At 33.6% G+C, this 15,468-nt stretch overlaps 1 protein-coding gene and 2 pseudogenes across 2 annotated transcripts; all 3 read left to right on the top strand.

Annotated features, from left to right (window-relative positions):
• The first annotated feature begins 303 nt into the window (after nucleotides 1-303).
• Nucleotides 304-14,933, top strand: LOC18591305 (strychnine-10-hydroxylase pseudogene; annotated as a pseudogene). Its single transcript, XR_016027929.1, has 2 exons — nucleotides 304-1,219; nucleotides 14,160-14,933. The product of XR_016027929.1 is annotated as a strychnine-10-hydroxylase pseudogene (transcript).
• On the top strand, nucleotides 1,380-2,353 carry LOC108663001 (strychnine-10-hydroxylase pseudogene; annotated as a pseudogene).
• Nucleotides 5,243-11,467, top strand: LOC18591306 (cytochrome P450 CYP82D47-like). The gene is made up of 2 exons (XM_007017355.3): nucleotides 5,243-6,289; nucleotides 10,805-11,467. The coding sequence occupies exons 1-2, from the start codon at nucleotides 5,324-5,326 to the stop codon at nucleotides 11,423-11,425; spliced, it is 1,587 nt and encodes a 528-aa protein (XP_007017417.2). The 5' UTR covers nucleotides 5,243-5,323; the 3' UTR covers nucleotides 11,426-11,467.
• Nucleotides 14,934-15,468: the final 535 nt, after the last annotated feature.

Here is a 15,468-nt window from a genome sequence, read left to right on the forward strand (position 1 = left end):
AAATTTTGTTGAAAATTTCATTGGAAACTATCAAGATTACACCCTTTTAGTTTTTAAGTTTAAAGTTTCAACGGATTTTCAACGAAAAATTTTGTTAAAAATCCGTTAGAAATATAAAACAGTAATATGTGTGTGTTGTACAAGTCAAATTTTCAATGAAATTTTTAACAAAAATCTGTTGAAAATCCGTTAAAAATCAATCGAAACAAGTATTTAAAAATTTTAATTAAATTTCGTTGAAAATCCGTTGCAAATTCGTTGCAAACGGAAATTTCCAACGGAATTTTTTCCGTTGGAAATATAATGATTTTTTGTAGTGGCTGTTTGTTATTTACGAGAGTGATTAATCAGAAAAGCTCGAGCATGACGAGAAAAGCTCCGGAAGTTAGCGGTGCAAGGCCTTTTCTAGGTCACCTCCAGCTGCTAGGAGGCTCAAAACCAGCCCAAGTCGTTTTGGGTGACTTGGCTGGCACATACGGACCGATCTTCACCATCAGGCTAGTAATGCAGTCAACTCTAGTCGTAAGCAATTGGGAGATTGCTAAAGAGTGTTTCACCACCAACCATAAAGCATTTGTCAATCGTCCAAGAACTCTAGCTGCAGAGCTCTTGGGTTACAACTATGCCATGTTCGCCTTCAGCCCTTACGGCCCTTACTAGCGTAATATTCGCAAGATAGCGACGCTCGAGGTAGTGTCGTACCACCGCCTCGAGAAGCTCAAACATATACGAGAATCCGAGGTTAGGACCTCTATTAAGGAACTTACGATTTAGGGGTTAAAGGCATAAGCAATAGTAGTTCAAAAAAGGTGCTTGTGGAGATGAAGAGATGGTTTTGGACCTTAAACATAAACATGGTTTTGAAGATGGTTATAGGGAAGAGATACTCTGAGGTTGAAGCTTCGCACGGGAAAGACGACAACGATAGATGCAGAAACGCCGTAAGGAATTTTCTTGAGTTGACAGGAACGTTCACGGTTGGGGACTCGCTGCCTTTCTTGAGGTGGTTAGATCTGGGAGGACATGAGAAGGCCATGAAGAAGACGGCAAAAGAACTAGACCAAATCCTTGAAAAATGGTTAGAGGAGCATCAGCAGAAGAGAAATTCAGGGAACGTGGAAGTGAGCATGACTTCATGGGCATGATGTTGTCGCTTCTTAAAGATGCTGCAGAGCTCCCTAGCTATGACTCTGATACAATCAACAAAGCCACGTGCCTGGTGATTTTTACCTAACCTTTGCTCCAGAATCACATCTTTTCCTGTTTGTTTTTCTGGTTAATCACAAGACCACTCCAATCATGATCCAACTCAGTTGTCAGACTAAAACCAGAACCAGGATCAATCAAAACTCAAAAACAGAAAACTACCACAAGTCCAAGAAGTTACCATCACAAACCATGTGGCCATAACATTTGCTCATACAGAAGAGACAAACCCACTCACTAGTTAATTACCTACAAAAGATTTCCCCATTTCCCTCATAGTATAGCAAATGGATTTTCATCTATTCCCACCAATTCCAGTCGTAATTGCAACTGTATTTGCCTTTCCACTCTTTCTTTTCTCACTTCTATGGGTATCAAAGAGTGTCAAAAACAGAGACAAAAAGAGAGTAGCACCTGAAGCTGGCAGCTCATGGCCTGTAATCGGCCATCTCCACCTCTTAGGAGGGCCGCAACCTCCCCACATAGTTCTCGGAGACATGGCAGAGAAATACGGTTCTATCTTCACCATCAAGATGGGTGTTTATAGAGCTTTGGTTGTCAACAATTGGGAAACTGCCAAAGAGTGTTTAACCACAAACGACAAAGCCTTTGCCTCTCGTCCGAAGACTCTTGCTATGGAGTTCTTGAGCTTCGAGCACACCATGGTTGGCTTCACCCTTATGGACCGTACTGGCGCCCAATGCGTAAAGTCGCCACTCTTGGGGTCCTCTCGAGCTACCGCCTCGATAGGCTCAAACATGTCCGACAATCTGAGATAAAGACATCCCTGAAAGAGTTGTACCAACACTGGAGCGAGAACAAAGACAACTCTGATAAGGTTTTGGTGGAGATGAAGACATGGTTTAGGAATGCAACTCTTAACGTGATTCTCAGGATGATTGTTGGGAAGCGAATTCCGAGTTCCGACAGTGATGCAGAGGGCGAGAGATAGAAAGACGCGTTGCAGGACTTTTTTGACTTGAGTGGGAAGTTTGTGATATCTGATGTGTTGCCGTTTTTAAGATGCTTGGACATTGGGGGACACGAAAGGCTCATGAAGAAGATAAGAAAAGAGCTAGACGAAGTTGCAGAGAGATGGTTACAAGATCACAAGCGAAAGAAAGCTTCAAGAACGACCAAGATTTTATGGATGTGATGTTCAGGAATGTTAACGGGTAAAGTATCCTATAATTTCGAAATATCCGAATCTTAATTCTATAAAAAATTAATTACCTTAATCTTATTAATTACCCGAATAATTTTAAAAGTTACTACCTAAACTTTAATCTTATTATATTTTTACTACTCTATTATTATTCTAATTCGTTTAAAAATTCAATTAAATTAAAAAATTATTAAAATATTTTTTATGGATATCCAATTACCCGAACCCGTATACATATACAACAATATTTTTCTACGTATTTCATAAAATTAACTATTAATTAAATTAATAAAAACAAAAATAATAAAATTTAAATTTAAATAATTAAAAATAAAAATCTTAAATATAAACTTAAATAATTAAAAATAAATATTCATACAACGATATAAACTTAAAGACTCTCTTTAAGTATATATATTATAAGTTATAATTTTTGTAATCTTAACACAAAATAAAAAGTAAATACATTTTTATTAAAAATGTATATAATAGGAATTATATTCATTTGTAATATGATATAATATTTATATTATTTAAATATAATTAATAATCTAATAATTTTTTTATTTATATATATTAATATCATGACATTAATAATTTATTTAACTATATTTTTAATCAATTTGTCATCATTTAACAACAGAAATTGTTTGTCCAAATAGTAAAGACTTTGGATACTTTCCTTCCTTACCATCAATTTTATTTAGTTATTTAAATAATAAAAAAATATATACACGAATAATTGTAAATAGGTTCAGTTTAACCGGGTCAGGTATGTGCGAGTACCCTATAATAGGAACTCGTTGACATCTTAGGTAAAATCAAAGCTCGTAAAAAGAGTAGTAACAGTTTTGAGATATAGACAATTTTGGTTCAAAAAATTATGGTTTAGTTTGAGTCACATTGTTTTTAGTTGAATTTTAAGAATTTGACATGATGTTTATCTTTTTGTAATTAAAATTGGTTAAATAAGTTAATTGAGTTAAATTTTTTTCTTAATTGAAGCTAATCGAATTTATTGAAAAGTTAAGATTGACTCAAACTTTATTTTAATCAAATTGTTACTTAATTCAATTGATTCAATTAATTAAAAATTTTTAAAATTAAAATTAATCAAATTGTGCTTAAACAGAAACTATTACTTGGTTTGAATATGACTACATGCAAGAGCAAGATAAGAAGATGGAGTTGCTTGCTTCCGAGTTCTGAGTCGTTAGGAAATCTGTGTCTTTTTCAGAAGTTGGTAACTGTGAACTCAACATCCTAGGAACCAAAGACCACATTCTCACTCCAATAATAAGAAAAGACTTGCCTCCAGTCTTCTCTTACTGTTTCTAGTCAATTTGCTTATTTATTTATTTTTAATTTTGTTTTTTGCAAGAGTTTGGCCTCCAAAGTCTTGGTCTTAGGCGATAAATTGGACTTATTATTAGCCAGGGGAAACAGACAAGGCCAAAAAGCCAGGTAGCACGGGTGGGCCCCGTTAATCAAATACCCCTACCCTATCCCTTTGCCGATATGTTTTAGAATTTTGGATTCCGATCTTAAAACATCATAAAGATGAAGAAAGATGGCTATGATGCGTGATGCATATACGTTCTTTACGAAATTTCTGTACGTCATTGGAGCTGCTTTTCCAATTCACCCCATCCTTTTCATAAAAAATATATATATTTATATTTTGTGCCAACTTTACGATTGAGTGACGTTGCAGGTCATCTTAACTCCAAAAGAAAATTAAATACCCTTTAATTAAGGTCCTTCACTCCTCGGAAAAATTTTTGCTACTCGTTGACTTTGTTAATTTCTCATCTAATTTTGAAATTTATTAATTTAAATAAATTTTTATTCTTTTTATTAAGATTAATCAAGTTTTCGTATTTTTATTTTAAATTAAAAAAATTTATCAAAATAGTACTTATCATTTTATACCTATATAGTGTTAAAATGACGACGTAGAGAGTAAAAACGTCTCATGATCATATTATCATATCACATAAATATGTTATGTTATCATTTATTATAATATGACAATATATCATATCAACATCGCATGATATAAAATTATAAGTGACATTTTAACTAACAATAGTTAGTTTTTATTTATTTGATAACAAAATAAGAATCTAAGAATTTGATTAAATATAATTAAAAAATTAAAAATATATTTAAATTTTCATAAATAGTTTAGAGATTTTTTTAGATATTGTATTATATATTGCACTTGATAGTTTAGCCTACTAATGATCTTGATAAGAAGATTTTTTCATGACACAAAACCATCAAAATGCTGGGCCGCCCTTTGGCAAATGACAAAATTTAATACCGTCCCACTAACTTTTCAAATATAGAAAATCCAAATGATGTAAATATATTGATATATATAATCTAGATGAAAATAACTTAATTAGCATATCTCCTTTCAGCTAACTTCAATTTAATATTCGAGTGATGAGCCATGTGTTGGCAAATTGATTCAACTGCATTTAGTTACGCCTCATCTGAATCATATAAGCAACTTAATTATTTGGGATTCCAGACTCAAATAGTTTTTTATATATAAACAAAGAAGATCTCAACCTTAATCTATTTGATTCCAAACAAAATTAAATATTTCCCTCAATACGCAATCTCCACTTTCTAAATAATGCTATTAATCTACTGTTTTTCATTGCAATTATTTGTTTATTTTTTACAATATCACGTAACAGTGAATTTTTATCATACAAAATCAATCAATTTTTAAATGGGTCAATTATTAATTCATAAATAAAATTATTAAAGTTTAACTAATTAAATAAGATTAAACAAAATAGTGGAGATAAGAGTGGAATGATTATAAGAATCGTGCGGTGGAAGGCAAAAACAAAACTATCTATCACACTATCTTGTCTTTAGGTTTTGTCATCTTCATTCCAAGACCTCAAAGTACAGAAGTAAGAGCTTTCAGCCATGGAAACCCTCCTTCCAAGCCCTGCAAGTTGGATGGCTGGCGTCTTTGCCTTTTTGATCTTCTGCTATTTGTTATTTACGAGAGTGATTAATCGAACAGGCTCGGGCATGAAGAGAAAAGCTCCGGAAGCTAGCGGTGCAAGGCCTTTTCTAGGCCACCTCCACCTGTTAGGAGGGTCAAAACCAGCCCACGTCGTTTTGGGTGACTTGGCTGACACATACGGACCGATCTTCACCATCAGGTTAGGCGTGCGTCTAACTCTAGTCGTAAGCAATTGGGAGATTGCTAAAGAGTGTTTCACCACCAACGATAAAGCATTTGCCAACCGTCCAAGAACTCTAGCTGCAGAGCTCTTGGGCTACAATTATGCTATGTTTGGTTTCAGCCCTTACGGCCCTTACTGGCGCCAAATTCGCAAGATAGTGACGCTCGAGGTACTGTCGAACCACCGCCTGGAGAAGCTCAAACATATACGAGAATCCGAGGTTAGGACATCGATTAAAGAACTTTACAAGTTAGGGGTTGAGGGCGTAAGCAATAGTAGTTCAGGAAAGGTGCTTGTGGAGATGAAGAGATGGTTTTGGACCTTAAACATAAACATGGTTTTCAAGATGGTTGTAGGGAAGAGATACTCTGAGGCTGAAACTTCGCACGGGAAAGACGAGAACGATCGACGCAGAAAAGCCTTCAGGGATTTCTTTGAACTGACGGGAACGTTCACGGTTGGGGACTCGCTGCCTTTCTTGAGGTGGTTGGATCTAGGAGGACATGAGAAGGCCATGAAGAAGACGGCAAAAGAACTGGACCACATCCTTGAGGAATGGTTAGAGGAGCATAAGCAGAAGAGAAATTCAGGCAACGCGGAAAGTGAGCATGACTTCATGGGCATGATGTTGTCGCTTCTTAACGATGCTGCAGGGCTCCCTAGCTATGACGCTGATACAATCAACAAAGCCACATGCCTGGTGAGTTCTTACCTAACTTTTGCTCCAGAATCAATATTTTTTCCTGTTTGCTTTTCTGGTTAATCACAAGACCACTCCAATCAAGATCCAACTCAGTTGTCACACTAAAACCAGAACCGAGACAAATCAAGGGTTCGTTTTGCAGTAAAATATTTTTTAAAAAATATTTTTAAGACTTATGCTTATTATTTGATAAATAAAAAATTAATTTTAAATATAAAATATTTTACGAGTTAACAAAGTTAATAACAGAACGTAAGATATTTTTCAAAGAATAACAAAAATACTTTTATATTAAATTTATGATAATAAATTTGATGAATATTAATATTTAATTTAAAATATTAAAAAATAAAAATATTAATATTTAACTTTAAAGTAATTAATTTAAAATATTAATATTTAAATTATACAACACTATTAAAATTTAAAAAATAATAATTTGATGAAACCATTCAATACAATTAAATATTTTATTTATAAATAAAATAAATCTTACTAATAATTGTAATAAAAATTATTTCAATGATCATCATTTGATGAATATACATTTATAATAGGTTTAAATCTTACTAATACATATAATAATAAATATTTCAATAATTGTTATTTAATGAATACATGTTTATAAGTATAGGTTTTAGATATCTTATGCAATTGATAAGATGGAAATTTTTTTGAAAGTTAGAGTTTATTTTCATTATAGATTTATGGTTAAATGTTTTAGAAAATATCTTTATTGATTTTATCCATTTTCATTTCCATTAATTTTGATCCCAAATTAGTGAAAATCAAATATCAATATTATTTTATACTCAACTCTTATTTGTTATTTTAACACTTAAATAATTCCACCATGATGAAAATTATTTTTCATAAAATGATCCAAACAATATAAAATATTTTCGACAGTTGATCCAAACAACAAAAAATATTAAATTTTTTTTATAAAACATTTTACACAGAGAAAGTTTTCCTCCAGCAAGTACTTTTTATTACCAAACGGACCCCAAAACTAAAAAACAGAACACAACCACAAGTCAAAGAAGTTACCATCACAAACCATGTGGCCATAACATTTGCTTATACAGAAGAGAAGAACCCACTCTCTAGTTAATTACCTGCAAAAGATTTCCCAGCTTTGGCAAGAGCATCCGCCAGATCGTTGGCAACTTGAGGAACCAAATGCCCACTTGAGTTCAAGTACTTTCACTACCTAGAATCCACTTCCTTAACCTCCACAGGACGAAGTAAGGGTTCAAAACTTAGTTAACCACATTAAATCATTTCCAATTGTCAATCCATGGTCATTTGCTCATTTAGACTTAGCAAATTATTTTGAAAGCTTCTCTAATAGCAAACAACTCATCAAAGATCAAATCTCCTAAATCAATAAAAATAGAGAACAAAATTATAACAGAACCTATTTCATCTCACTTATTCCGAGTTAAACTATTCCTTATCGCTCCATCGACATTAAAGTTGAAAGAGTGAAGAATATAATATTTCCAGACCACTATACTTTATTTGCGTTCCTCCAATCATGTCATCTAACTTTTACTCAAGGATTTGATAACATCAAATAATTGAAAAGTTGCCCAAACATTTGACATCGAACAACATGTCAAATCTACGAAGCCAAACAAATCAAATGATGACAAAAAACTCTACATATATTCTACTTGTCGCCTATCTTGTTTGAAAAAAGCAACGTTCCCTGTTACACCACAACGATTGATTGCATTCTAAATCCCATGATATAGAGTTTAAATAAAAACTAAATATATATGTATATATTTTAAATATAAACTATATAGTACTACCCAAATGAGCTGCATGTTCAGATATATCACCTATATAATCTTTTTTGTGAAAAAAAAAAAAAGTGCTAGTGTTCCATGGATGGCCATACAGAATATATTTTCTTTATTTTCTCTTGTAACTTTTATTTCAATAAATTTATTCCACCTAATCATAAAACAATAATTTACTCATGAATAATAAATTTCGCTTTTGAAAATAATAGTAATTTAGTACATGCTTAGGCAGAAAGTATAAATAATTTTTTTTTATAAAGGCTACAGAGTCATTGAGATACAAAAAGTGACCAAACAGGTAACATGATTCAAAAAAAAGAATAGTTTTAGTTGAACACGGATCCAATTTTTGGCATGCATTAAAGTGGAAAACGACTTGAAACTTCCTGATAAACCCGAACTGCCCCGGTTGGTATTTGTAACACATCAATCAGCTGTCACCTTAAGGTTCAATAGTCCATGGTGTCACAGTCCTATTAGTCCATGGTGTGATTATCTTAGGACATGCTTGATTAGGGGAATGTAATAATCATTCTTCTTTTATTCTTATTTTTTAGATAAAATTACATTTGATTTAATAAAATAGTTATTTTTTAGAATAATCATTTCAAGATAAGTCTGAATAGTCATTACCAAGGTTTCCCTTCGTAATGGCTATTTCAAATTGTTGAGAATAAGCAAAAAGTTGATTAAATAAATATATCTTTTTACAATTTAAAAAATTACCTTATAAAAAAATACTAAACTTATATTTTTCTCTCTCTTCCTCACTCCTTCTTTCTTTAAAACACAAAAGACACAATAAAACTTTTACTTCATTTTCAAAAAAGGAAATAAATTTATTTAAATATGATTTATTATATTAATATTATTTAACTATAATAAATATTATAAAGAATATTATTTAATATTATTATTTGAATATAATAAATGCAATAAAGAATAATATTTAGTATTATTTAAATTTAATTAAGAATATATTTTGTCTTTTAATATTAAATATTATTTAATTATAATAAAAGGTTTAATTATCTTTTAAAACAAAATATTATTAAATTATAATAAAAATATATTTGCATTTTGATGCAAATATTATTTTAATTATAGTAAAAGTTATTTTGATTTTATTACTAAGAATATTTTTATCTTTTAACAAAATAAATTCTTTAATTTTAATAAAGAGTATTTTTTTCTCATCATAGTATTTTTGTTTTTTAATTAAAAAATCTTTAAATTTTAATAAAATATATTTTTATCATTTACCCATTATTTCTTAACTATTCTTAAAATTATTCTTGCCAACCAAACAGTGGAATAAGTAATAATAATAATTTCTATCATATTCCATTCTCATAAACCATTCTACATAGTTATTATTCTTCTCTTATTCTATTATCTTAGAATAACTATTCTATTCCCATTTTACTCCTTCCCGTGAACCAAGCATACTGTTAATAGAAAGTTATGAATCTCACATTATTGATGCTAACATTATTTTTAATTTGTGAATCGTTTTTTATGAGATAAAATCATAAAATTTAATAAATCAAAATAGATAATTTCTTATATATTGATGTGAATCACGGCGCATGATGCCTGACTTTAGATGTTTAACCTTTTTATTGAGCCCAAAGGCGAAGTCAAAATGTACCCTTTTTCATATCCAAAGCCTAAAGGCATTTAATACTTCCTTTTTGGGCCATTATCATTTGCTGGCTATAATTTGGATTGATTGAGGTTGCAGGTCATCTTAACTCCAAAAGAAAATTAAATACCCTTTAATTAAGGTCCTTCACTAGGAAAATTTTTTACTACTCATTGACTTTGCTAATTTCTCATCTAATTTTGAAGTTTATTAATTTAAATAAATTTTTATTCTTTTTATTAAGATTAATCAAGTTTTCGTTTTTTATTTTGAGTTAAAAAAATTTATCAAAATAACACTTGTCATTTTATACTTACATAGTATTAAAATGATGACGTGGAGTGTAAAAATGTTTCCGGATCATATTATCATGTCATATAAATATATCATGTTATCATTTATTATAATATGTCAATATATCATATCAACATTGCATGATATAAAATTATAAGTAATATTTTAACTAACAATAGTTAGTTTATTTGATAGCAAAATAAAAATATAAGAATTTGATTAAATGTAATATAAAAATGAAAAATATATTTAAATTTTCATAAATAATTTAGAGGTTTTTTTAGATATTATATTATATATGGCACCTGATAGTTTAGCTTACTAATGATCATGATAATAAGATTTTTTCAACCAAATCACCTTACCTACATGGTTGCTTTTGTTTTAATTAACCATGGTACTTGACAAGACATATAATTGTATTGTTAGATAAATCCAAAGATAAGATCCATTACTACGTATGAAATGTAAAAATCAAATCAACAAAATCATTACAATATTCACTAGGATAAATTTATTAAGATATATAATCGTGTTAAAGCCAATAACATTTTTCTTTTAAAAAATGATTTTTACTAATGAAATCCAAATTGACTAGATCATACATCATTGGTCTAACTTTCTTAAAAGGATTCATTGCTTGATCCTCGTTGATTTTTGACAAAGTGCTTGATTGACTTTTGTTTATATTCTTAATTCTTGATGTAAAATTTTATGTGCAATTTCATTCTAATATGGTATAAATCAACCTTCTTGCAGTCTTTGATCTTAGCGGCCTCTGATACAACAATGGTTACGCTGACATGGGCTTTGTCTTTACTACTTAACAACCGCAACGCACTGAAAAAAGCACAAGAAGAATTAGACATCCATGTTGGTAGAGACAAACTAGTTGAGGAATCAGACATTAAAAAGTTAGTCTACCTTCAAGCCATCATCAAGGAAACGCTGCGTTTATACCCTGCCGCACCACTTTCAGTGCCGCATGAGTCCATGGAAGACTGCGTCGTGAGTGGCTACCATATCCCTGCAGGCACACGACTTCTCATCAATCTTTACAAAATTCATCGCGATCCACATGCATGGTCGGATCCTTGCGAGTTTCAGCCAGAAAGATTCCTGACTACCTACAAGGATTTTGATGTCAGAGGCCAGAACTTTGAGCTGATCCCATTTGGAAGTGGTAGAAGAATGTGTCCTGGAGTTTCCCTTGCGCTCCAAGTGTTGGAGCTGACACTAGCTAATCTGCTGCAAGGGTTCGAGCTAGGGACTCCTTTAGATGAACCGGTTGATATGGGTGAAGCCATAGGGATAACAAACTTGAAGGTCTCTCCCCTCGAAGTCTTGATTACTCCACGTCTTCCTGCTGTTTGTTATTAGCTTGAATGATTTGCAACAATAAAGGAAACTTCAGCTTAATTACTTTTAGGCTATTAATGGCTACCATACCCCTGAAGGCACAGAACTTTTCTTCAATCTTTACAAAAATCCATCGTGATTTCAAGTTTCAACCACAAAGGTTTTTGACTACTTACAAAAATTTTGATGTAAGGTGTCTGGATTTTGAGTCAATACCATTTAGTAGTGGTAGAAGAATGTGCCCAGGAGTTCCCTCTGCGCTTCAGGTTATGCCGCCTATTTGCTGCATGGGTTTGACATAGGAGCGCCATTCGATGAACCCTACCCAAACCAAGAAAAGCAATCCAACATGACACAAACCATCAAAATGCTGAGCCACCCTTTGGCAAACGACAAAATTTAAGACCGTCTCACTAGCTTTTCAAATGTAGAAAATCCAAATGATGTAAATATATTGATATATATGATCTAGATGAAAATGACTTAATTAACATATCTCCTTTCAGCTAACTTCCATTTAATATTCGAGTGATAAGCCACGTGTTGGCAAATTGATTTAACTACATTTAGTTAAGCCTCATCTGAATCATATAAGCAACTTAATTATTTGGGATTTCAGACTCAAATAATTTTTTATATATAAACAAATAAGATCTCAACCTTAATCTATTTGATTCCAAACACAATTAAATATTTCCCTCGATACGTAACCTCTACTTTCTAAATAATGCTATTAATCTACTGTTTTTCAATACAATTATTTGTTTATTTTTTAAAATATCACGTAACAGTGAATTTTTATCATACAAAATCAATCGATTCTTAAATGGGTCCATTATTAATTCATAAATAAAATTATTAAAGTTTAACTAATTAAATAAGATTAATCAAAATAGTGGAGATAAGAGTCGAATGGAGATGAGAATCGTGTGGTCGTGTGGTGGAAGGCAAAAACGATACTAACTGTCAAACTATCTTGTCTTTAGGTTTTGTCATCTTCGTTCCAAGACCTCAAATTACAGAAGTTATCTTCATTCCAAGACCTCAAAGTACAGAAGTAAGAGCTTTCAACCATGGAAACCCTCCTTCCAAGCCCTGCAAGTTGGATGGCTGGCGTCTTTGCCTTTTTGATCTTCTGCTATTTGTTATTTACGAGAGTGATTAATCGAACAGGCTCGGGCATGAAGAGAAAAGCTCCGGAAGTTAGCGGTGCAAGGCCAATTCTAGGCCACCTCCACCTGTTAGGAGGGTCAAAACCAGCCCACGTCGTTTTGGGTGACTTGGCTGACACATATGGACCGATCTTCACCATCAAGTTAGGCATGCACCCAACTCTAGTCGTAAGCAATTGAGAGATTGCTAAAGAGTGTTTCACCACCAACGATAAAGCATTTGCCAACCGTCCAAGAACTCTAGCTGCAGAGCTCTTGGGTTACAATTATGTTATGTTTGGTTTCAGCCCTTACGGCCCCTACTGGCGTCAAATTCGCAAGATAGCGACGCTCGAGGTACTGTCGAACATCTGCCTGGAGAAGCTCATACATATACGAGAATCCGAGGTTAGGACATCGATTAAAGAACTTTACGAGTTAGGGGTTAAGAGCGTAAGCAATAGTAGTTCAGGAAAGGTGCTTGTGGAGATGAAGAGATGGTTTTGGACCTTAAACATAAACATGGTTTTCAAGATGGTTGTAGGGAAGAGATACTCTGAGGCTGAAACTTCGCACGGGAAAGACGAGAACGACGGACGCAGAAAAGCCTTGAGGGATTTCTTTGAACTGACAGGAACGTTCACGGTTGGGGACTCGCTGCCTTTCTTGAGGTAGTTAGATCTGGGAGGACATGAGAAGGCCATGAAGAAGACTGCAAAAGAACTGGACCACATCCTTGAGGAATGGTTAGAGGAGCATAAGCAGAAGAGAAATTCAGGCAACGCGGAAAGTGAGCATGACTTCATGGGCATGATGTTGTCGCTTCTTAACGATGCTGCAGAGCTCCCTAGCTATGACGCTGATACAATCAACAAAGCCACGTGCCTAGTGAGTTCTTACATAACTTTTGCTCCAGAATCACATCTTTTCTTGTTTGCTTTTCTGGTAAATCACAAGACCACTCCAATCAAGATCCACTTCAATCATGAGCTGCATGTTCAGCTATATCACATATATAATCATTTTTGTGAAAAAAAAAAAGTGCTAATGTTCCATGGATGGCCATATAGAACATATTTTCTTTATTTTCTTTTATAAATTTTATTTCAATAAATTTATTCCACGTAATCATAAAACAATAATTTACTCATGAATAATAAATTTCGCTTTCGAAAAAAATAGTAATTTAGTACATGCTTAGGCAGAAAGTATAAATAATTTTTTTTATAAAGGCCATAGAATGATTGAGATACAAAAAGTGACCAAACAGGTAACATGATTCAAAAAAAGAATAGTTTAGTTGAACACGGATCCAATTTTTGGCATGCATTAAAGTGGAAAACGACTTGAAACTTCCTGATAAACCCGAACTGCCCCGGTTGGTATTTGTCACACATCAATCAGCTGTCACCTTAAGGTTCAATAGTCCATGGTGTCAAAATAGATAATTTCTTATATATTAATATGAGTCACGGCGCATGATGCTTGATTTTAGATGTTTAACCTTTTTATTGAGCCCAAAGGCCAAGTCAAAATGTACCTTTTTTCATATCCAAACCCTAAAAGCATTTAATACTTCCTTTTTGGGCCACTATAATTTGCAGGCTATAATTTTGGGTGGCACAGACACCACGACAGTGACGATAACATGGGCTCTGTCCTTACTACTCAACCACCGCGATTTCCTGGAAAAAGCCCAACCAGAATTAGACACCTACGTTGGTAGAGAAAGGCCGGTGCAAGAATCGGACGTCAAGAACTTGGTCTACCTCCAAGCCATCATCAAGGAAACAACTCGCTTATACCCAACTGCCCCACTCTCCGTGCCGCATGAGTCCGTCTAGGACTACACCACCGCCGGCTACTTCATCACGGCTGGAACACGTCTTCTAGTAAATCTTTCCAAGCTTCAGCGTGATCCGAAAGCCTGGTCCAATCCGGACGAGTTTCGGCCTGAAAGGTTTCTCACAACCCACAAGCATTTCGACGTCAAGGGACAAAACTACGAATTGGTTCCATTTGGTAGCGGTCGAAGAGTGTGCCCTGGGATTTCGTTTGCGCTTCAGGTTTTGTAGTTCAGCCTTGCTAGTTTGCTACAAGCGTTTGAGATCACAACCCCGTCGGATGAGCCAGTCGACATGGGTGAGGGAGCCGGTTTGACTAATCTCAAAGCCACGCCACTCAAAGTCATTCTCACCCCTCGCCTTCCTCCTCATCTCTATGAATAAATTCACAGCTGTTTTTCTCCAAATAATTTTCCTAGTTTACGAGCTGTTGGGCATATGATATTGCCTCTGCTCCTAGGAATGAAACACTGTTGATGTCGAACTTAAATAGTTATGCAGAAATCCATCGTGATTACAAGTTTCAACCAGAAAGGTTTTTGACTATTTACAAAAATTCGATTTAAGGGGTCAGAATTTTGAGTCGATACCATTTAGTAGTGGTCAAAGACTGTGCCAAGGAGGTCCCTCTGCGCTTCAGTTTATGCAGCGAATTTGCTGCATGGGTTTGACATAGCAACGCCCTTCCATGAACTCCGTTGATATGCGCGAGGCAAATATTTCATGTTGGGCTTTGTGTTCTAGCTTTGGTTTCAAAGCCCAAACCAGCACTTCGACATGACACGAACCATCAAAATACAGAGCCACCATTGGCATCCCACTAACTTTTCAAGTATAGAGAATCCAAATGATGTAAATGCCAATATACACATGATCTACATGAAAATGACTTGGGCATTTCTCCTTACCCAAAGTGTCTCCCTCGAATCTGCCTCTTTTTCTTTAAAAAATTCTATTTATAGTCCTTTTTTCATTCAGCCTTGACCTAAGATCTCGAGCCCAGAATATTCCTTTTCTCTGACATGTTCTCGCTGCAACGAGTTTGGAATCTCGCTGCAGGGAGCTAAAA

This window comes from Theobroma cacao, chromosome 8 (genome assembly GCF_053813885.1).
Source record: "Theobroma cacao isolate CCN51 chromosome 8, ASM5381388v1, whole genome shotgun sequence".
Classification (NCBI taxonomy): domain Eukaryota; kingdom Viridiplantae; phylum Streptophyta; class Magnoliopsida; order Malvales; family Malvaceae; genus Theobroma; species Theobroma cacao.

Excerpts from the sequence above, each read along its gene's own strand:
- LOC18591306 (XM_007017355.3), top strand. The coding sequence starts at position 5,324 with ATGGAAACCCTCCTTCCAAGCCCTGCAAGTTGGATGGCTGGCGTCTTT. Across the intron at positions 6,290-10,804 it reads TCAACAAAGCCACATGCCTG|TCTTTGATCTTAGCGGCCTC; the intron begins GTGAGTTCTTAC and ends ACCTTCTTGCAG.